Consider the following 22,865-nt stretch of genomic DNA (forward strand, 5'->3'; position numbering starts at 1 on the left):
GGTGCTTCTTACGGCTTCTAGGACTGTGGTTAACCTTCCCAGGAGGGGCCGGCCAACCAAAATGACCCCAAAAGCGCAGCGCTGACTCATTCCAAAGGTCACAAAAGACCCCACAACAACGTCCAAAAAACTGCAGGCCTCACTTGCCTCAGTTAAGGTCAGTGTTGATGACTCCACCATAAAAAAGACACTGGGCAAAAACAGTTCCAAGACCAAAACCACTGCTGAACAAAAACAACATTAAGGCTCGAAAACATCTTGACATTCCCCAAGACCTTTGGGAAAATACTCAAATGTTGAACTTTTTGGAAGGTGTGTCCCCCATGACATCTGGTGTAAAAGTAAAATATGGTGGTGGTAGTGTGATGGTCTTCAGGTCTATGATCAATGGAAGCATGAATTCTGCTGAAGGAGAATGTCGGTGACCTCAAGCTGAAAGCAAATTGGGTTCTGCAGCAGGACAATGATCCAAAACACACCAGCAAGTCCACCTCTGAATGGATGAAGACTTTGGAGTGGTCTAGTCCAAGTCCTGACCTGAATCCTATTGAGATGCTGTGGCATGACCTTCAAAAGGAAAAGCCTCCAATGTGGCTGAATGACAACAATTCTGCTAAATTCCTCCCCAGTGCTGGAAGAGACTCATTGCAAGTTGATTGCAGTTGTTGCTGCTAAGGGGGGGCCCAACCACTTATTAGATTTAGGGGGGCAATCACTTTTTCACACTTTTAAAAAGTGCATAAAGTGTTCAGTTGTGTTGTCATTGAGTAATATTTACATTTGTTTGATGATCTGAAACACTGTGTGACAAACATGCAAAAAAAATAAGGAATCCTTTTCCACACCTCTCTCTGTACCGTCAACAAGTGGAAAAATTGTGCGTCCGATGTTATCGGCGCCAGTTAGTTTACATGATTAGGCAAATACGACATTACAGATTTCCACAAAACTTTGCAGAGAGATGGCACATGAGCCACAGAAGAAGCCACTTCTTGCCGGTGTAGCTTCGGTAGCGTTACAGTCTGCCTACATCGGGACCAAACAAGTTGTTGTGTGTGTGACAGTTGGCACTCATGATGGACTATTAGGACTTACTAGGACTGTGATATGATAAACTTGGGTACTTGTTTGGCTTTGATTCGTACTGATGTCTACCAATCAGTCTATTTTCATCTTTCAATCTTCCGATAAGGCCTATCATGGAGTGGGGCTGTTTACCTTATGTTTTGCTTAAAAAAAGCAGCTTCATCAGTTTTGACCGAGCAACTGTTGTGCCAAAGTGACTCACAAGAGGACGATTTTGCGGTTGATATCCAGCCTGAAGGGGAAGGGCGATGGGAAGGACTGCTGGTTAAGCAGGCTGTCGCTCAGGTCCTGCGGCATCTGCTGGCCGTCCTTGCCCAGCGTCTCCTGCCAGGTGGGGAGGGTCTGGATGTCCACAAATTGGGAGCGAGCACCCAGAGGATCCATCCCCTCAGGTAGTCCAGGCTCACGCCTCCCTGCAAGTGCTAATGATTAGCGTTTGGACAAGGAGACAGGAGCAAACATGAGAATTGTCAGCTCTAGAAGATCAACCCTAACCCTAACCCTATGCCTCATTATGTTCAACACTATTCAAATATAATTTTGTGTCCTGTATGATTTAACATCTTATAATAATGGAAAAAAAAATTCTGTCCATTTAATTTCAATAAACTCCTGAACATTTTAAACCAAATCATCGGTTCAGAGGCAAGTCAGCCAACGTTATCATTACTTATCAAATCACATTCACATAAATATATCATTGTGGTAATGGTCTCATCGCTGTTTTCACTCTTATATAACACTCACACCACCCGATGCATCATTTTAGATTTCCTGTAATAAATAACTAATTTGTCGTAAGTGCTTTTACAAATATTCCCAAGAAGAAAATGCCAAAACTGTCCATTTTAAAAGTTGACATTCACGTACCTTAACGCTACTAGTAGCCCGAGGCAGAGGGGGATGTCCACGTCAAAATAAAAACAAATCTCAATCCGAATTAAACTTAAAATGAGCAGAGGTCTTTTAAGTTTTCAATCACCCACACAAAGTAACACAAGAGAGGGAGAAGAACATTAAGATTCAAGTGCTTATTGATCAGCTTTTGCACAGTTAGCCGTCACGCTAGTAGTCGGTGCCACTTCAAAGCACCCGGAAAAGTCACTACCACATCCGGTTTTTTTATTTCAAACGAATAGCCTTTCTTTAACATAACCTTGTATATCATGTAAAAAAAGTATTTAAAAACGTCCACGGTACAAGTGCTTATTGTATTTAAATTGGACTTGTGACTGTAATTTCCCACCCTACCCCGAGCCAACTATAATTATACACTCGTGTGACAGTTTAAACTTTTATTTTTATTAGCATCGATGTCTTGTTTCTGTGTTGTGACACATCCCTCCTCGCAACTATCAGTCAGCTGACTATCATATCCGCTGTGTCACGTTTATGGAAGTGACTGTTTTTATCTTCTATGCGCAGAGGTGAGAAAAGAGCATCTATCACAAAAAAGTATGTTTATAATGAGTTATTTTATTTCAAGCCCACCCGTAGTCACAATCGAACGACAGTGTTTCGACACCAGACAAAAGCAATAGAACGAAAGCGATGAAGCACTGAACACATAGTTTGCTATCTCTACTTCATTTCGACTGACTCTCAAGGGATGTTATTGAAATGTAATGTAGCTGTAGAGTACTTTTTGAAAACCATCAGTGCTCTGTGACAACTCTGCCAGTGTGACTCTGCGATCTATTAGTCGAGCCTGAAGGGATTCACTCGCGACAGCACAAGGCGAAACGAGCTCAGCGCCCGGGTTTCAGTGGTAAGACGTCAGGTAAAGCAAAATCTAAACCGTATTTGTTGTAATTGTGCATTGTGACGCTCTCGTGAAGGTAGAAAACATCAAATAATTAAGTAGACATGAATTTAAAAGCTGCAAGTAGCCCGAAACATTTAACACGTGGGTTTACGAATTTCTCGGTTTGACAACTGTAGCCGGGCGGGCGGGGTTAGCAATCTAATGAGGTGCTCCATTGGCAAAATACGTTGCACTCCTCCCGCTCGGGAGGTACAGCACAGCTAAACGAATATGTAAACGTTGCTACGAGAAACTTAAATGCTGTAATGCTAAACACTGGTGTTTGTATTGATTGATTAGTTGTAATTTATACCATCTTAATGTAAAAAAGGGTTACTTTATGATGCTTGAATGGCGCCCAGGACCATATATTGAAGGTGGTCGTTTTTAGAGCACGCCACGTTGTAATAGATAGCTACGGTAATACAGTACTACTACTATACACTAAGTCCCCAACTAACGAACACAATTGGTTCCAGACTATGGAATCACAGGAGTGCCAAAATTAAAAGGCAATACGTGTGGAAATACAATGAGAATCAATAAACAAAACTATACAAATGTGGACATACAAAGAGAATCAATCATAAAAAAAATATATATACAAATGTAGTCATATTTTTCTACTATTTTGTCTTTGTTTTTTCTGTATTGTCTTTGTTTTTTCAATTTGCCGTTGTTTTTCCTGTTTTGTATTTGTCTTTTCCACTTGCGTTTTGTCATTGCATTTTGTCATTGCATTTATTAATACCATGCAAATGCAGAACAATGACTGTGGGCGGGTCATTCTGCCAGGATGATGCCAGGATGATGACTACTCCATACGTGATTACACGATTTCTGCTTGTAGTGGCTATGTAGTTAAGGAAACTCGGGAGGCCGGAAATCATGTCACGGACAGAAAGTAGACGCTGCTCGCAGGACATTGAGCTGCTTATGGTAAAATGCAGACCTTTTATTTGCCTTGTGAGTTTAGCGCTGTGTATTTAACTGCTGTTTACATTCCACCACGAGCTAACACCGCTAACGCACTGGGCCTCTAGCATGACATCATTGATAAACACGAGACCAAACACCCGGACGCTGTATTCATTATATCTGGCGATTTTAACCACTGCAACCTCAGGATTGTTCTCCCCAAATATTACCAGCATGTAAGCTTTCCCACGAGAGAAAATAGAATCCCCGACCAAGTCTACAGCAACATGAAAGGTGCTTTGAAGGCTGTTCCAAGACCCCACTTTGGAAAGGCCGGCCACATCTCCATATTCTTTTATCCAACATATAGACAACTTCTCAAGCAAGCTCCCCTTGTAAGTACAGCAGTTAAAGTGTGGAATGAAGAAACTGATCAAGTACTTCAGGACTGCTTTGGCAGCACAAACTGGGATGTGTTTAAAACTGCAGCGGGGAGAGAAGATTGTACTGTTGATTTGGATGAATATGCTTCAGCTGTTACTGGCTACATTAGCACATACATAGAGACTGTTACCACCACCAAGTATTACAGAAAATACCCCAATCAAAAACAGTGGATGAACTGTGATGTAAGGGCTAAGTTACGTGCTCGTTCAACTGCATTTGTCATGGGCACCGCTGAGGACTACAAAAAGGCCAGATATGACCTGAGGAGGTCCATACGAGAGGCCAAAAGACAGTACAGACAGAAGCTGGAGGGCTACTATTCCACCTCAGACCCTCGGCGCATGTGGGCGGGGCTCCAGCACATCACAGACTATCGACAGCGGAGTAGCGTAGCCACATCCAGCCAAACCACACTTCCAGATGAGCTGAACGAGTTCTACGCTCGCTTTGACACCCAAACTCCTGATGAGCAGAGAGGGTGGCTGGACTTGGGGAGCACACAGGACTCACCTCTCATGGTGACATCAGCTGATGTGCGCAGGGTTCTGAACAAAACAAACCCACGAAAAGCAGCAGGCCCAGACAACATCTGAGGCCCGTGCACTTCGGGTTTGCTCATCAGAGCTAGCCGATGTGCTTGCTGATATATTTAACCTGTCGCTTGCACAAGCATCTGTACCGACCTGCTTTAAGTCCACCACCATAGTGCCCGTACCCAAGAAGAGCAACATGACCTGCTTGAATGACTATCGCCCTATAGCACTCACTCCTATTGTAATGAAGTGCTTTGAAAGAATAGTCATGACCCACATCAAAAAGAGCATCCCGGCAACTGTGGACCCTCTACAGTTTGCATATCGCCAGATGCCGTCAACACTGCCATCCACACAGCCCTTTCTCACCTACAGGGCCAGGAAACATATGTCACAATGCTATTTATAGACTATAGCTCTGCATTTAATACAGTCAGCCCCCACAAACTCACAAATAAGCTCCTCACACTTGGCCTGTCACCCTCCCTCTGTAACTGGGTGTTTAACTTTCTAACAGGCAGGCCCCAGTCAGTCAGAGTCCACAATCGCACATCCAGCTTAAGAATTGTGAGCACTGGGACCCCCCAGGAGTGTGTGCTGAGTCCGCTCCTCTACACGCTCTTCACCTACGATTGCGTGGCCTCCCAGAACAACACCAGCATCATTAAATTTGCGGATGACACTACAGTCATCGGCCTGATCACTGGTAGTGTTGAAACATCATACAGAAGAGAGGTGGCGGACCTCATAGCTTGGTGTCGTGATAACAATCTCCTTCTCAATACAGAGAAGACTAAAGAGATGATCATCGACCCAAGAACAAGGGAAAAGGAGCCGCATAGACCCCTGTTTATTGATGAGACTGAGGTGGAGAGGGTGAAAACCTTCAAGTTCCTTGGCACACACATCAGCGAGGACCTCACCTGGTCTCACAACACCCAACAAATCATGAAGAAGTCCCAAAGGAGACTGTACTTCCCGAGAAGACTGAGGAAATTTGGCATGTCCACCACAATCCTGAGTTGCTTCTACAGATGCACTATGGAAAGTGTCCTTACCGCCTCCATCACTGTTTGGTACGGTAACTGTACAACACGTAATAGGAAGGCACTCCAGCGGGTGATCAAGACCTCACAGAACATTGTTGGGGCAGCCCTCCCCTCACTGCAAGACATTTATAAAACTAGAGTCCTTCGCAGAACACACAACCTCATCAAGGACAGCACACATCCACAACACTCATTATTCACACTCCTACTGTCAGGCAGACGCTACAGGAGTTTGAAGTCCAGGACCACAAGGCTGGCAAACAGCTTTTACCCACAGGCCATCAGGCTTCTCAACGAAGCACTCACACACGCCACACGCAACACACACACACACTCATAGCACTTTATTTATTTATTTATTTATTTGTTTGTATTATTTATCTGTATTAATGTCTCTTCTGTTGTTGTTGCTTAATTTATTGGCATTTATGTTTCTTATGTTCTTATTCTTTCTTGTGTTTTCTTTCTTTTCTTGGGAGAATGAACAGAATAAGAATTTCATTGCATAGTATAACTGCCTGTTTTACTATGCATATGACAATAAAACTCTTGAATCTTGAATTGAATACATGTTTATCAAAAGTAAACGGGGAAATTTAAATACGGTGGACGTGGACGAATTGAGAAGAGGTGTTCAACGAGAATTATGAGCAATTGCTCAGTTGGTGGAAAATGTCATGGAAAGTTTTGTTAAAAAAAGTTTTTAAAGGCTATATCTGCGTTGATGAATGCAGATATGGATGAAGCTGTGTGGCGCAATCTTTAAGAGGTAAATGACTTATTTTATCTTATTTAAATTTCCCCCGTTTACTTTTGAATGACCCGCCCAGAGCAAAGGCTGTGGGCGGGTCATTCTTCCGCATTTGCATGGTATTATCAGATGCAATGACAAAACGCAAGTGGAAAAGACAAATACAAAACAGGAAAAACAACGGCGAATTGGAAAAAACAAAGACAATACAGAAAAAAACAAAAACAATATAGTAAAAAATATGACTACATTTGTATATATTTTTTTTAAATTATTGATTCTCTTTGTATTTCCGCACGTATTCCCTTCTAAATTTGCCACTCCTGTGATTCCATGCCAGACGACCGTTCTTATGTTGAATCGTTCTTAAGTAGGGTAAAAGGTAACATTACCAATGATAGAGGTACTACATGTACGTGTATACATATACAGTATATGTGTATGTATGTAAATATGAGTTTGGATGCAGTAGTAATATTAAACCAGGATAATTAATGAAAAAAACAATAATAAAAGTGATATAATAATACGTAATGATAAATGTTATTTACCTTTGAAGAGGAGTGGTTGAGCATACGTCGTTGTGGAGGAGGAGGAGTTATTGAAAAAAAGGACAAATGGTGGTGGTGGTTAGACTCTTCTAAAAGAGGTAGTGTTCTGTGGGTGGTGTAGAATTAAACAGGCCTATAAACTCTTCATAAACTTTAATCACGCGCTCTGTCCGGGTTGTATCATAAAACTCTTAGCCTTCCTCTCTCCTCTTCCTCGTCTTCCTGTATCTGTTGGTCCGATTAGCAGTGTCACAGTGCCCTCTGCTGGTCAAGCATGTACAGTATAAATATAGGTTTGCCGGTCAAGCATTTTAAGTATAAATATGAACTTATAAGGCAAAACACATGAAAAGTAGACCAGCTTGTGTTCGTATCTCCCGAGTGTTTGCACGTCGGCTGTTCGTTAGTAGGGGACTTAGTGTACTATTAATGCCACTTCATAAAGCTGACTAATAATGGCAATAGCTCATAGTTTCAACATTTGTAGTTACTAAATGATTTCGAGTGATATAGCTTATGTTGCTAATAATGTTTTATTGTATTGTATGTCATTTAAAAGCTGTGGTTTAGACAGTTTCGTCTAGTAGTGTCCCTATGGCTGTGTTTGTCATTTGGCTTATTATCCTGTCCTAAATGGTTTGCCTCCACAGGTACCAGCGCATCATGGGCTTGACCAAGCAGTACCTGCGCTACGTCTCTGGCGGAGTCTTTGGAGTGATTGGCAGCCAGAAAGCAAACATCTCCTACGTGACGCTCCGTGGTGGAGAGAGGGGGCGCTACGTAGCCGTGGCTGCGTGCGAACACGTCTTCATCTGGGACACCCGCAAAGCGGAAAAGGTGTGTTGTTGTGATAGTAACCTCCACCGCCGATTATTTATCTTTTGAACCTCTCCTTGTCCAGGTCTTGATCCTGCAGGGTCAGAAACACGAGGTGACTTTTCTGTGCCCCTGTCCCGATGGCGTCCATGTCGCCGTGGGGTACGAGGACGGCGCCGTGAGGATCTTTAGCCTGCTGAATGGTGAGAGCACCGTCTGCTTCAATGGCCACAAGTCTGCCGTTACAGTCATACGCTACGATGCTCTGGGGGCGCGGCTTGTCACTGGCTCCAAGGTAAGTCAGAGACCAAAGGCTGAATGTTGAAACTTAACCTCTTTTAATCCATTAAGGTCCTCAACCTGAAAGTGGCCTCACCTCTAATGTTTTTATGAAATGATTTCCCTTCCAGGACACAGACGTGATCGTGTGGGACGTCGTCAACGAGTGTGGTCTGTACCGACTGCGAGGCCACAAAGACGTCATCACTCAGGCGATCTTCCTCAAAGACAAGAACCTCATGGTTACCAGGTGAGCGTCATTGCACGACACACAAACAAACAAAGGTGTGGACGTGTCATCACTCACGCTGCTTTTCTTTGTCAACGTCGCAGCTCCAAGGACAGTTTTGTCAAGTGGTGGGACTTGGACACGCAGCACTGCTTCAAGACCATGGTGGGCCACCGCAGTGAGGTGAGCACCTTCATAGGTAACACATGGAGGTGGCGGTATGGCTCAGCAGGTGGTAGAGTATTAGAGTGGTCGTCCTGATGCTGTGTCCCACGTTGTTGCTTTGGTAGGCCACGTGAAATGATGTGGCTGGCCACATCTGATTTACTGTGTTATGATGAAAAACTACACAGACAGTCCTGTTATCATGTGTATGTGAGGGGGGGAAAAAAAGGTATTGCCAAGTCTATCTGTGGCGATCCAAATGTATTTGTGGCAGGCCGCCACATAGAAATAAATGTATAGGGAACGCCGTGCTCTTTGTGGCGTGCTCAGGTGTGGGCCATGGCGTTTCTTAACGGCGAGAACCGTCTGTTGACGGGCTCCGCCGACAGCGAGCTAAGAGCGTGGGACATCAGCTACCTGCAGGAGGTGAGTGCCATCGTGACTGACGCTGGAAACCATGGCGGCCGGACAGGAAATAGACTCGCTGTGGGTCTGCATGTGCTGTGCGCAGGAACAAACTGAGGGCGAGCCCCAAGTGAAGAAGGGGAAAACTCTTCTGGAGGAGGACGACAGTGACAGGAATGACGAACATGCGGATGAGAGTCTAGAAGACGTAAGTAGAATGTGTGTGTGTTTTATTTTTCTAAGCCCGTGTTACACTTTTAACTTTCACTTTTGCGTTTTAGCGGATTTTGACTTGTAAGAAATCCGGCTCCATCCTCCGTGAGGCCAGAGACAGAGTGGTGTCTCTGACCTCTGACAGCAAAGCCAGAGTCATCGCTTGTCATGTGAGTACACACACACACACACACACACACACACACACACACACACACACACACACACTAGTGACATCATGACTAGGGCCTGACGGATATTAAGGTTTTGGGGGGCAGATCATGACATCTTTGATAAATAAATCGGAAATTGTGCCGCAATCTTAATTCTTCATCTCAGCAAGACATTTTAGACATTTGTATGTCCTGTTTGAGATACAAAGAGAGGGACAACTCACTTTTCACTTCAAATCCTGAAATGTTTTCCGGGTCATAAGAAAGAGAAGCCAAAGCACACAGCAGCAGCCGATGCTTATGGCACGTTTGCGCCTCTCTCTACTTCCTGGGTGCCCAAAATGGGGTACACCAATTGTAATGGGAGTATGTGAATAAAAACAAAAAACAATTAGCTCCTAACATTCACAATTACGAGTGTGCCTGAACGCCTCATGGCGTCCGGAGAACAAAGCAGAGAGGAGACGGAGAGCATGAAGTTGTTCATTGCTCTGTGAGCATCATATGAACAAATAAGTAAGTTTGATGATTATTTTGTGCATTAAGGGTGTTTCTTCTTGAAGATTTAATTTATATTTGTGTATTTTTGTACTTCAGATACTGCCTTATCATGATTGTTCAACTTTCCCCTTCAATTTGGTAGGAAATTAATATGCAAATTTAAAGGAATACTGCACTTTTGGGAGGAATTTTGCCCACCATCCACAATCCTTATGTGAGACATAAACACATGTATTTCTCTTTTCTGTGCATTCTGAAGATATTACTTTTTTGGAGAAAAAGTCTCCAAAAAGTTCCAACAGCGCTCCATTTACATATGATGTGACGTGCACATTAACCAAGCTGCAGTGACATTGTTATTATTACTAATTATTAACGTTGTTATGCCGATCAAACAACTTTACTGGCGTATTGACACTTAGCCAGGACACACCGACTCGCCTGTGGCGCGTCAGCGTCGCACTCACAACGCCTCAGACAACTGCAAAAAAGGTAACGCTACGTATTCGAGATGCCACCACTGCTGCTGTTTTTGGAAAAGTTGTGAAATCAATTCCCCGAGGGAGGAAGTTTCGGTAACGCTTAGAATGGCCGAAATATGCAAACCACTGTAAGTATGACATGTTATCATGAATGTACCTGTTAGCACATGCTCACAGCACGGACATAAAACCTTGTTGAAGGTGTTTTAATAGCAGCCCTTGTAGGCGGCATAGTTGCACACTACTGAGCTTTTTATCTGTTTTTACATCTTTAAAACGTGCAGAAAAGAGACGTGTTCTTGTCTCACATAAGGATTGTGGATGGTGGGCAAAATTCCCCAAAAAGCGCAGTTTTCCTTTAAACCATAGCCATCGTGAGTGGTCAAAAAAGTGAAGCTCAAATTCAAGCCATTCATATGGAAGGATTGCCAACATCAGAGTGGGCTAAAAAGATATGTAGGATGATTACTTATTTATCAGTGCTCATGTCAAACTTTATCAAAATGTCACCATACAAAATACACATTTTTGACCAAGAATTACTATAAAATTAACTGAGCACGTAATTACGTTAATTGTTTCAAAGTAAAGAAGATAACAAAGGTTTATGCTTTTTAATCGTGCAGGAGCAGGGGTTTCATGGCTTCAGGTCAAATGTCTGAAGGGGTACGCCACTGTAGAAAGTTTGGGGACCACTGCTCTACTTTATATCAAGCTTCTCATCAAATGTGTTTTTGACTCATCAGGGTAATGACGCCATCCTGGAGCTCTTCACTGTGCTGTCAGAGCAGGAAGTGGAGAAGAAGATGGCTAGGAAGCTGAAGAAAGCTAAAAAGAAGGCGGCCAAGTAAGGAATCAAGCATGATGGGGGCTGACTGTAGAATTAGGTGCTTGTTGCGGGCCTCCCCCTACTGGTGGGAAGTGTTATTTAGGGCCCTATGATTTCTGCGGCCAATAAAAGGGGAATTTACTGTTAAATGCGGAATATTGCAGAAATTGATGTCATATGAATGAAATGGCGTCATTCTGAGGAGAAGGAACGTTCGTGTGAGTAATCGTGGCGGGAATCTCATCACAAGTACCAACCCACCCCCTATAACACGGGTAATGGAAGCTAGCGTCGTTAGCTTAGTTTAGCAGAGTGCAGTGCTAGTGCAGCTGTGTGTGGATGAGTGTATTTTCTGTGTTGTGTTTTACTGCATTAATGCACGCAATAAATGAAAATGAACTGGACCAGCGTCAGTATTTGCCATGTGCATGCGTGTCTGTTTTCCTTGTCTGTCTCCTCCTTTGTCTCTGTGGGTGGAGGCGGGGCTGCCAGCATACACACAGAGTGCAGAAGAGTGTAACATAGTAGAAATGAAAATAGTAGATTACAATATATTCTCAAAATTTGTTTGTATTTGTTTCTTTCATTGTACTTTTCTAAAAAGTAATGTTAAAATCTCGTCTTGTCTCGTTCTCTTCTTCTTTTCCTTTCGGCTTTTCCCTTCAGGGGTCGCCACAGCGAATCAATTGCCTCCACCTAACCCTGTCTTCTGCATCCTCTTCTCTCACACCAACTACCTTCATGTCCTCTTTCACTACATCCATAAACCTCATCTTTGGTCTTCCTCTAGGCCTCCTGCCTGGCAGTTCCAAACTCAGCATCTTTCTACTTATATATTCCCTATTCCCTATTCCCTGGTCATGTCCAAACCGTCTCAGTCTGGCCTCTCTGACTTTATCTCCAAAACCTCTAACATGTGCTGTCCCTCTGATGTACTCATTCCTGATCCTATCCTACCTGGTCACTCCCAGGGAGAACCTCAGCATCTTCATCTCTGCTACCTCCAGCTCTGTCTCCTGTCTTTTCCTCATGGACACTGTCTCTAGACCAAACAACACCACAGTTTTGTACACCTTTCCTTTCATTTTAGCTGAAACTCTTCTATCACACATCACACCTGACACTTTTCTCCACCCGTACCATCCTACCTGTACACGCTTCTTCACCTCTTTTCCACACTCTCCATTGCTCTGGACTGTTGACCCTAAGTACTTCAAATCCTCCACCTTCTTGATCTCTTCTCCCTGTAAGCTCACTCTTCCACTTGGGTCCCTCTCATTCACACACATGTACTCTGTCTTACTGTGGCTAACCTTTATTCCTCTCCTTTCCAGGGCAAACCTCCACCTCTCTAGCTTCTCCTCCACCTGTTCCCTGCTCTCACTGCAGATCACAATGTCATCTGCAAACATCATAGTCCATGGAGATTCCTGTCTAACCTCGTCTTGTCAGTCTGTCCATCACCATAGCAAACAAGAAGAGGCTCAGAGCTGATCCCTGATGCAGTCCCACCTCCACCTTGAACTCCTCTGTCACACCTACAGCAAAACCTCACCACTGTCGTCCAGTCCTCATACATGTCTTTCACCGCTCTAACATACTTCTCTGCCACTCTAGACTTCCTCATACAATAGCACAGTTCCTTTCTGGGCACCCTGTCATAAGCTTTCTCCACATCTACAAAAACACAATGCAGCTCCGTCTGGCCTTCTCTGTACTTCTCTATCAACATCCTCACAGCAAATACTGTGTCTGTAGTACTCTTTTTTTTTTTTTTTTTTTTTTTTTTTTTGGCATGAAACCATACTGCTGCTCACAAATGCTCACTTCTGCCCTTAGTCTAGCTTCAACTACTCTTTCCCATAACTTCATTGTATGGCTCATCAGCTTTATTCCTCTGTAGTTGCCACAGGTCTGCACATCTCCCTTGTTCTTCAAAATGGCCACCAGCACACTTCTCCTCCATTCCTCAGGCATCTTTTCATGATCTAAGATCCTGTTGAACAACCCAGTTAGAAACTCTACTGTCACCTCTCCTAGACACTTCCAAACCTCTACAGGTATATCATCAGGACCGACGGCCTTTCCACTCTTCATCCTCTTCAATGCCCTCCTCACTTCATCCTGACTAATCTTTGCTACTTCCTGGTCCACAAAAGTCACCCCTTCTAGTCGTTCACCTCTTCTAGTCTCGTTCTCATAGACCCAATCTCGTTATCGTCTGTTTTTCTCCTCTCTCAGGCAGGAAGAGGGTTCACTCTGTGCATTGGTTTCAGCACCGTGGCACGGTTGTTCCATAGAGCAACGGCATGAACGGAGTGAGCCCTTTTGTCACTCATACAGTCTCTTTGTCTCGGTGGTTGGAGGCGGGGCTGTTACCATACACACACACACACACACACGCAGTGCAGAAGAGTATAACAATGCAAGGTAACGTTGTAGAAATGAAATTAGTAGATTGCAATATATTTTCATATATTTTTTCATTCTGCTTTTCTTAATAATGTTAAAATCTCATCTTGTTCTCACAGACCCAATATCGTGAATCGTCTCGTACATGTACATCTCGTAACACGTACATGTGTCGCTTTACAAAATCTCAAAGTGGCAAAGTTGCATTTCATTTTTGACTATGTGGCCCTCACTGGAAAAAGTTTGTACACGTCTGGTATAGCATGTAGCACATTGAGTTTGATGATGATGGTGATGATATGCACTTCTTTCTTCAGAGCAGGAGAGGGTGAAGATGAGGAGCCAGTTGTGGAGAAGACGCTGAAGGACGAGATCATCCGATTGAGCAAAATCAAGGCGTCCGCCAAGATCAGGTGTGCATGAGGTCCTATGTGGTTTGAGCACACGGAAGAAGTCCTCACGTGTTTCACGTCCTCAGGTCGGTGGACTGCTTGATGTGCGGCGGCGAGCTGAAGGTGGCGCTACTGCTGCAGAACAACACCATCGAGACGTACAGCCTGAAGACGTCAGATAAGACGCCAGAGGCCAACAAGACGGCGCGCCTCACTCTGAGCGGCCATCGCACCGACGCGCGAACGCTGGCCTTCAGCTCGGACAACCTGGCCATCCTGTCGGCATCCGGCGACACGGTCAAAGTGTGGAACAGGTGCGGCTTTGACATTACATGACATTACAGTAGTTGTTCATCCATGGCAGCAGAGATTGTTTTGTGCCTTTTCCAGAAATGACTTTCTTCAGGCTTCTGATACAGTGGGATCATGGCGTGCACTCAGCATCCTGTCATGAAACACAGTGGTCTTCATACCAAGGTTGTTTCCCAGTCTAATCAAGTTTGATGTTGCAGGTCCACCCTGCAGGTGATCCGTACCATGGCCTGTGAATACGCCCTCTGCTCCCTCTTTGTGCCCGGAGACAGACAGATCATCCTGGGCACAAAGGTACTGACTTCCTTTACAATGATGTGTGGAAACTTGCACTTTATTATTTTGTTGGGTTTTTTTTGTGTCAGAGTGGGAAGCTGCAGATCTTTGAGTTGGCCTCAGGAATCCTCCTGGAGACCGTTGATGGCCACAACGGAGCCCTGTGGTCTCTGTGCCTGGCCCCAGACCAGGTACAACCAGTGTTTCCCACAGGGCTGCAATCGATCTGGTGGTGGTTATCTACATCTGTAGCTACAGCTGCCCTGGGGTAGACTGACGGAAACATGGCTGCCAATTCCGCCATAAACAAGGGATTACTGTCCTCTACATCTCTGACATTTAGTTTTATGGCTGCAGAAGACATCATGTGATCATCGTGTGTACATGTACGTGTTTGTGGTCCCTGTAGAGGGGGATCGTGACTGGAGGTGCAGACAAGACGGTCAAGTTCTGGGACTTTGAGCTGATAAAAGATGAGGAGAGTGGACAGAAGTAAGTAACGGGTAAATTCCCTGTTAGGATCTATTTTAGGAGTTGAAAAACCCCATTCATAGTCTTAATGCCAGCTGATCAGGACAATTTTCATACCACTGTATGTACTCTTAAAGCCAGTCCTTAAAGTTAGTTGTGTGTGTTCTAGGAGGCTGACGTTGAAACACACTCGCACGTTACAGCTGGAGGAGGACGTCCTGTGTGTGAAGTTCTCTCCTGACTACAGGCTTCTAGCCGTCTCCTTGCTGGACTGCACCGTCAAAGTCTTCTATACAGACACGCTGAAGGTAACTGCTTCTGCTCACACGAGGGCCCACCCGACTCCGCAGTAAACTTCTCTGCTTGGCCTCACTGCAGTTCTTCCTGTCGCTGTATGGCCACAAGCTGCCCGTGCTTTGTCTGGACATCTCACACGTGAGTACTCATCAGTTAGCTTTGTGGGGGTTAGTGTTCGAGCAACATTTACCCCATGTGTAAGATGTGTTTGAAGCTTTAACTTGAACCTTCAGGGGTCGACCGTATTAATCGTCAAATTTGCATAGTTGGCCACAGCTGGCCCTCCCCACAGTGGCGTCATAGGTCAGATTTGGTGTGTTTACTTGTTGTCTTGACAAGTTAATGTGTCACCCTGTTTAACAAATTACAAATAAATAAAACAATCAGAATAACCACAATTATTAATCAATCATTATTAATTACCACAAAATACAAATCCTGTAAATAATAATAGTTACAAATACAACAATCAATTCAATTCAGTGTATTTATATAGCGCCAAATCACAACAGCAGTTATCTCACAGCACTTTACACATGAAGGTCACACTCATAAATGAACAAAAAGAGAAGCAACTGAAACTCCCTCTGGGGAGGAAACCTTGAACAGAAAGAACCCAGGCCCTGTGCGGCGGCCGTCTGTCTCGACTGCTTCGGCTGAGATAGAAAAACAGAGTCGAGGGCTAGGTGGTAGATCAAGTCAGAAAACAGGAGTGTCTTTATCATAGTCCAAGGAACATAGAAGAGTGTCTGATACTCATCAGCGTATCAGCTCACTTCTAACTAGTGAGTAAAAAACATGAAAAGTATAAGCTAAATGTAGCCGGCAACACGAATCCCTCCTGCAACGTCTATTATCATTTGAGCAAGGGCGAACAGCTAGCGCCAAATAAATGAATGTATGGCCAATACTTGAAGCTTGAGCTTTGCTGGAAGTTCCTGCGCTATTTCAGGATAGTACGCTGATCGCCACCGGCTCAGCGGACCGCAACGTGAAGATCTGGGGTTTGGACTTCGGCGACTGTCACCGCTCCATGTTTGCTCACGATGACAGGTAACGACCCACGGGTGGTCGTCTTCTCACCCCCTCGCTCCTTCGTCTTCACTTCATAATCACAACTAACTTCCTGTGTGTTCCTGCAGCGTCATGTTCCTCCAGTTTGTCCCCAAGACGCATTTGTTCTTCACAGGAGGCAAGGACAAGAAGATCAAACAGTGGGACGCGGACAAGTTTGAGCATATCCAGACCCTGGAGGTCAGTCTCAGTGGTACCTGAAAGACCGTGGATCGGGCGAGACCTCCGCCTCTGACCGTTGTTGTCGTTTCCCCATCAAGGGCCACCATCGCGAGGTGTGGTGTCTGAGCATCAGCCCCAATGGCGACCACCTCGTCTCATCGTCACACGACAAGTCTCTGCGCCTGTGGGAGAGGACCAGGGAGCCCATCGTCCTTGAGGAGGAGAGGGAGATGGTGAGTAGGAAGAAGAGGAACATGGAAGCGTCTTTTATTCAAGCCTGTGTCTTTATTTGACAGGTTCGAGAAGCCCAGTTTGAGGAGAGCCTGGCCAAAGGGGACGATCCAGTGGTGAGTGATGTCAGACAGTCCCATCATCCGCACGTGTTCCTTAGCCAATCACAGGTTTCCACGCTGCTTCCGCAGGTGCCCGGAGAGACCCAAGGCGAGGCCGCGCCGGCCGCGAAGAAGACTGTGGAGACGGTGAAAGCTGTAGGTGGACTTCCACGTGGCTAGCGCCATGGCTAGCTAGCTTTGTTAGCTACCGGCTGAGGAAGGAAAGCAAGCTGATGTGCCTTTGTGTTTGTGTGCCAGGCCGAGCGCATCATGGAGGCTCTGGAGCTCCTCAGGGCAGAGAACAGGAAGATGGAAGAGCATAAATATGCTTCCAATAGTGCCGGAAAACAGGTGGGAATCCTGTTATGTTTCTGACTGGCCACTAAATTAGGTACTGGCAATTAGGTATTGTTTGATTGTGCTTGTAGAGTTGAGCTGCATCACATTCAGCTGTTTCTAATATTCAGACACTGTGGTGTAGCTATAGGCAACCATAATGTTAGTAAAAACTCCAATATCAATTAAAAGGGGGGCCCTGATTTCACTGCTGGGCCTCAGCCCTCAGGTTAATTGGGAGGTGAAAAAGAAAATGACAACAGAAATTGCTTAAAAATCAAACATATTAGAGTAATCCCTTGCCCCACTTGGTTGAATACGGCCTATTATTAGTCAAAAATATGCATATTTAAGCAAATGTAACATAAAAATGGCTAAATGAAGTAAAATGCAAATATAAGGCATTCAGAAGATGCAATGAAAGATGTTTTGATGATATGCAGTATTTTTCACTGGTCACTAGGTGTCAGTAATGTTACTGAAATGCTTGGTAAGACACACACACACACACACACACACACACACACACACACACACAATAATCCCCAACACGGGCTACTGTTGTGGCCGTAACCCACGCCACGCTAAAACTCAACCCTCAACCCCCAGTGTCACTTCCTGCCTGCCTCCCACTAAGCTCCCATAGCGCTGGAACACATTTACAGCAACACACACGAGCATTACAAGTCTTATTTATGTCTTATATTATTTCATTATGCAGACTATATTGGGTAATAGGAGTGTAAAGGTGACTATAGGGGTGTTATTTCATGTCTAGAGGGCTCTAATCATGTTAAAAAGCATATTTAGAAGGTGCTAAACAGGTTTATTATGCCCAATATATCTTATATTCTCTTATGTCTACTATATTGCGTAATAGGAGTGTAAAGGTGACTATAGGGCTGTTATTTCATGTCTAGAGGGCTCTAATGTTAAAAAGCATATTTAGAAGGTGGTAAACAGGTTTTCTATGTTACCAAAATATTCCATTCATAAATAAGGAATCCTACTGTCATAAACGAAGGATTACGGTACTTCACGGTCGTAGAGGGGGTGTCATGCTGGGCGCTATTGAAGCTAGAAGCTGCTGCTGTTAATAAGGAGGTCTTTTAATACTGTACATCTGAAAAGTATACAGAATGATGATAATTAAGGTGGCGTTGTCTTGCAGCTGGCGCCCCCCAAACCCAATCCCATCCTTGCAGCCTTTGGAAACATCTCTGTGAGTCTCACATTATACAGTACTGTATGTCTCCAGATGTATTGAATACATTGGTAATCGCTGTGTTGCTGTTCTAGCCATCTCGCTACGTTCTGGACGTCATCAAGAAGGTCCGGTCCAGGTGAGATGTTCCTCTAGGGTCACATGACAGCTACCACGTTTCCAATTCCACGCTCACTAATGCTGTGGTATGTTTAGCGAGCTGGAGGTTTCCCTGCTGGTGTTGCCCTTCCCGTATGTCCCCGAGCTGTTGGCCCTCTTCAATGGCTTCATCCAGCAAGGCCTGGAAGTGGAGCTGGTGTGTCGCTGCCTCTTCTTCCTGCTCAAGTGAGCATTCCAGTACACGAAATGACTTTAAGAAAGGACAGTGAAACCTTGGTTTTCGTATGCCCCAGTTTTTGTATGATTCGGTTTTTCGTCTGAAATTTTTGCAAAAATGTTGTGTCGGTTTTCGTACAACATCGCGCGTAACCAACTAGTTTGACCGTCCTGTACCGTATCATTCTGCTGACTCACTGTCCGTGACTGCTGCATAGACAGTTGCGAGTCTGGCTCGTCCGCATCAAAACTGCCTTCTATGTGTGTCACAAGATCTGGCGCGATTAATAGGTGACAAGAGTTCTCATTAATCACACAATAAATGAAAATCAACTGGATCATTTTGCCGGCCTCTATATATTGCCGTGCGCATGTATGTCTGTTTTCCTCGTCTCCCGCCTCCAAACAGGCAGGTAGAGAGTTCACCCTGTGCATTGCTTTTAGCACCTTGGAGCGTTTCTTCCATAGAGCAACAGCATGAACGGAGTGAGCCCTTCTGTCAGTCATACACTCTCTGTTTCGGTGGGTGGAGGCGGGGCTGCTAGCATACACACACACAGTGCAGAAGAGTGTAACATAGCAGAAATGAAATTAGTGGATTGCAATATATTCTCAGAAAATGTTTTGTAATGCTAAAATCTCGCCTTGTCTCATTCTCGTAGACCCAATCTCGTGTATCGTCTCGTGAACTATGTGTTTGTGATATGGTCATCCATGTGTCATTATTTTTGCATTGTTTGCAGTAACATTTCGAGCAGCTGTCCAAAAATCATAAATTAAGAATAGAAATCAAAATAGAAAATAAGAAAATAAAAATGGCCGCGCACCGCGAGGACAACGCCCATGTTTTAGATTTTTTTTCCCCCATTTTGAGCGCGGTTAAAGTTCGGGTGGTGTGACCGGGCCTTTAGATGATGGACAGGGGGAGTCTGGCGTTACCAGATCTCGTGAGCTTAATAAATAAACAAATAAGTACATTTTTGCGTAATTAGAATTTTTGAAGGACAATTATTGAAATTTTTATCTATAAAATAACAATTGTTTTAATTTGCTGAAATGATTTGAATGAATGACATTATTTCAATGAAAAAATACTACAATAATTCAGTTCATTTTAGTATAAATTCTGTTTTGTTTGACTGCTGAGCTGCTTATTTTTCACCCATAAAACAAAATCAACCTAGATATTGTTTTTGTTTTGGTGATTATAATGCCGCAAATGCAACTGTGGTTTGAATTGAATATGCAGTAGTTGCATATGCTTACATACTTATATGAATGAATGACATTATTGATATGGAAAAATAAAACACAAATATTATCCATCCATCCATTTTCTATGCCGCTTCTCCTCATTAGGGTCACGGGGGCATGCTGACTTCGGGCGACAGGCGGGGTACACACCTGGACTGGTTAAAAATCTTTTAATATATAATAATTATACACATAATATAATAAAAATAATAATGAATAATGGAAGAAAATGCATTGTTTTTTTAACGTGTAAGTGAGTTTTTGCAAATGAAAAATGAGTGGTAATATTAACCATAAAGTCGCTTGTTAAATGCTACATCATCAACATCGACAGTTAATCTTCTCATTCATTTCAGGCCAGTAAACCTAAATCCTTCAATGATTTGGTCATTTTTAAACATGTGTTTTATTTTTGTACTTTTCAGTGTACTTCTTCCCTTCTTGAGTGGAACATAAGGACCTTTCCTCCTTTTTCTTTTTCTCCCCCCAGGATTCATTTTGGTAAGATCTCCAGCAGCCAGAAGCTGCTTGCCGTCATTGACGATCTTCGCACCAACACGCTCTCCAAAGTGCAGGAGATCCGAGTAAGTGACCGGGTGGGCGAGGAGGACATCCTCTTGTGGCTCCTTCACACGCTTTCCTCTCCTACACGCAGGACCTGATGGGCTTCAACAGCGCCGCCCTGCAGTTCCTCCAGCGCGAGATCGAGAGTAAAGAAGAAGTGATGTTCTTCATGGACGCCACAGAAAGGCTGCAGGAGAAGAAGAAGAGGAGGAGGAAGCAGGAGAGAGCCGTGCTCACCATTGCTTGAAACCAACAGAATTAAATGTTGTTTCACTTGTCATCCTTCCTGTCTGAGCCGTGGGCCACCAGCCCCTCCCATCTCTCCACCCCCCCTGCTGCCGAGTGGGTCCTGACGCTGAATGTAAGGAGATGTGGTTGTGACTTTACAAGCTTGTAACTTTTCAGCTACTGTACGTTGATTCCAAGGCTGTGCTGAAGGTGAGAACATCACTTTATCCTTCTAAACCACGGGTGCCCAAACCTTCTCCAGCGAGCGTCACATAGTGAAAAATGAAGGGATGCAACTTTGCCCACCCTGATGTTTAGTAAAGATATGCTCACAAGTTCTATTTCATGAATAAAGGGCATCGGCTCCAGCATACCCCCGCCGCCCTACAAGCCAGGATGAGTGGCACGCTTTGCTCTTTTTTGCCCCCCATTTTTGCTGTTTTTTGGGGCTTTATTTCCAGATAATTCAAGTTTTTTCATCAATGAGCTTCTTAAATGTTCTTTTATTCCCATCATATTACAACTTTTTACAACAAACAACAACTTTATTTTGTTTTGTTTTTCTCAAAATATTACTTTAAACAAAACACTTTTTCTTTAATACTTCAACTCTGTGCTACTAAAATGACATTATTTTTCCTCATAATGTTGCAAGTTTATTCTCATAAAATTGCAGCTATTTTTTCTCTCTTAATATTTTGACTTTATTCTCGTGAAATTACAGCTGTTTTTCCATTTATGCTGTTTTTTAAAATTTTCCAAATATTTCAAGTTTCTACATAATTTTCTTTGTTTTTCTCAAAATATTGCAACATAAAAATAATATTTCAACCTTGTGCTACGAAAATGTCATTATTTTTCCTCATAATATTAAAAGTTCATGGTATTTCTTGGTAGAATTCAACTTTCTTTCTCTTAATATTTGGAGTTTATTGTTGTGAAATTGCAGTTGTTTTTTTTTTCATTTATGCTGTTTTTTTTTAAACATTTAATCTTCTTAAATGTTCTTTTCGTAATATTATGACTTTATTCCCGAATGATAACTTTTTCCCCAACTTAATCTTGAATGACAATGTTGTTGTTTTGTTTTTCTCAAAATATTCTGACTTTTTTTTTTTTAATGCAGATTTTTCTGTTTTTGCTGTTGGTTTTTTTTTGGTTAAATTATATTTTTAGAATGTGTTGCGGGCCACAAATGGCCCCCGGGCTGCATTTTTGGACACCCCTGTGCTGTAAAAGATTCTACAACGGTCGAGAGCACAGAAACAATCTCTTTAAATTCCTACAAAAACGTCATAAATGTATTTATTGGGCAGTTAAAAAAGGACCAGCAGCTCTTTTTGTTTTCAGGTTGTGGTTTGGACTTTGGGCTGCAAACATTTCACAGACCCGCATGAAAGGTTTGCTAGGAAATTCTTGCACTCTTAGCGCCACACCTGGTTTAGCACAGTCATTGTATTTGAAACACAGCAGGGTTAAGTTGCACTTGAAAGCCTAAACCACATTAAACTGACCCAATAAGCTGCTTCCTGGGCGGGGCCCATAAGTGCGGATGAGGCCCCTAGATTTGCCCCCTTAGATATGGCTGTGGTATGTAGCCCTCACATCTGGGTCCCTGGTGTGGTCCTTGGATGTGACCCCTAGATACAGTGGTCTGAAAAAGTGTTTGCCCCCTTCCTGATTTTTTTTTTTGCATGTTTTTCACACTTCAATGTTTCAGATTGTCTAACAAATTTAAATATTAGTGAACACAAAATGCAGTTTTTAAATGAAACTTTTTATTATTAAAGGAAGAAAAAAAAATCCAAACCCCCATGGCCCTGTGTGAAAAATGATGCCCCCCGCCTCATTAAAACATAAGTGAGATGAATTGAGATCCAGCCAACCGCAGTGAAGCCATTATCCACAAATGCCAAAACATGGAACAGTGGCGAACCCAGTGTTCTAAAATGATAGCTGTTTTTTATGTTTTTTTCCAACTAAA

General features: G+C 43.5%; 2 protein-coding genes across 8 annotated transcripts in view; one reads left to right on the forward strand and one right to left on the reverse strand.

Annotated features, from left to right (window-relative positions):
* The window catches only part of gdap2 (ganglioside induced differentiation associated protein 2), a 73,945-nt gene that overhangs the window by 36,331 nt on the left and 14,749 nt on the right, over positions 1–22,865 (reverse strand). For 2 of the 4 annotated variants that reach the window (XM_054786858.1, XM_054786855.1), the window contains exons 1-2: positions 1,957–2,168; positions 1,289–1,508 (exon numbers count right to left, since the gene is read on the reverse strand). In XM_054786858.1, coding sequence (XP_054642833.1) covers positions 1,289–1,470 — 182 coding nt within the window. In that variant the 5' untranslated portion in view covers positions 1,471–1,508; positions 1,957–2,168. Of the gene's footprint in view, positions 1–1,288; positions 1,509–1,956; positions 2,169–22,865 lie in introns of those variants that run through there. The other 2 variants (XM_054786856.1, XM_054786857.1) reach the window with 2 other exon arrangements.
* Positions 2,428–21,713, forward strand: wdr3 (WD repeat domain 3). Of its 4 annotated transcripts, none has more exons than XM_054786851.1 (27): positions 2,428–2,513; positions 7,790–7,976; positions 8,041–8,250; positions 8,366–8,484; positions 8,568–8,646; positions 8,959–9,054; positions 9,140–9,241; positions 9,315–9,416; positions 11,149–11,249; positions 13,961–14,056; positions 14,122–14,349; positions 14,548–14,641; positions 14,713–14,814; positions 15,033–15,115; positions 15,264–15,402; positions 15,473–15,529; positions 16,344–16,444; positions 16,534–16,645; positions 16,726–16,860; positions 16,924–16,974; positions 17,050–17,115; positions 17,218–17,310; positions 18,467–18,517; positions 18,595–18,638; positions 18,716–18,844; positions 20,580–20,673; positions 20,745–21,712. In XM_054786851.1, the coding sequence occupies exons 1-27, from the start codon at positions 2,479–2,481 to the stop codon at positions 20,898–20,900; spliced, it is 2,862 nt and encodes a 953-aa protein (XP_054642826.1). In that variant the 5' UTR covers positions 2,428–2,478; the 3' UTR covers positions 20,901–21,712. The 4 variants fall into 4 exon arrangements, with proteins under 4 accessions (XP_054642826.1, XP_054642825.1, XP_054642828.1 ...); XM_054786850.1 differs by having other exon boundaries at positions 2,457–2,541; positions 20,745–21,713; XM_054786853.1 differs by lacking the exon at positions 2,428–2,513 and adding an exon at positions 2,611–2,866.

Source organism: Dunckerocampus dactyliophorus, chromosome 9 (genome assembly GCF_027744805.1).
Source record: "Dunckerocampus dactyliophorus isolate RoL2022-P2 chromosome 9, RoL_Ddac_1.1, whole genome shotgun sequence".
Classification (NCBI taxonomy): Eukaryota; Metazoa; Chordata; class Actinopteri; order Syngnathiformes; family Syngnathidae; genus Dunckerocampus; species Dunckerocampus dactyliophorus.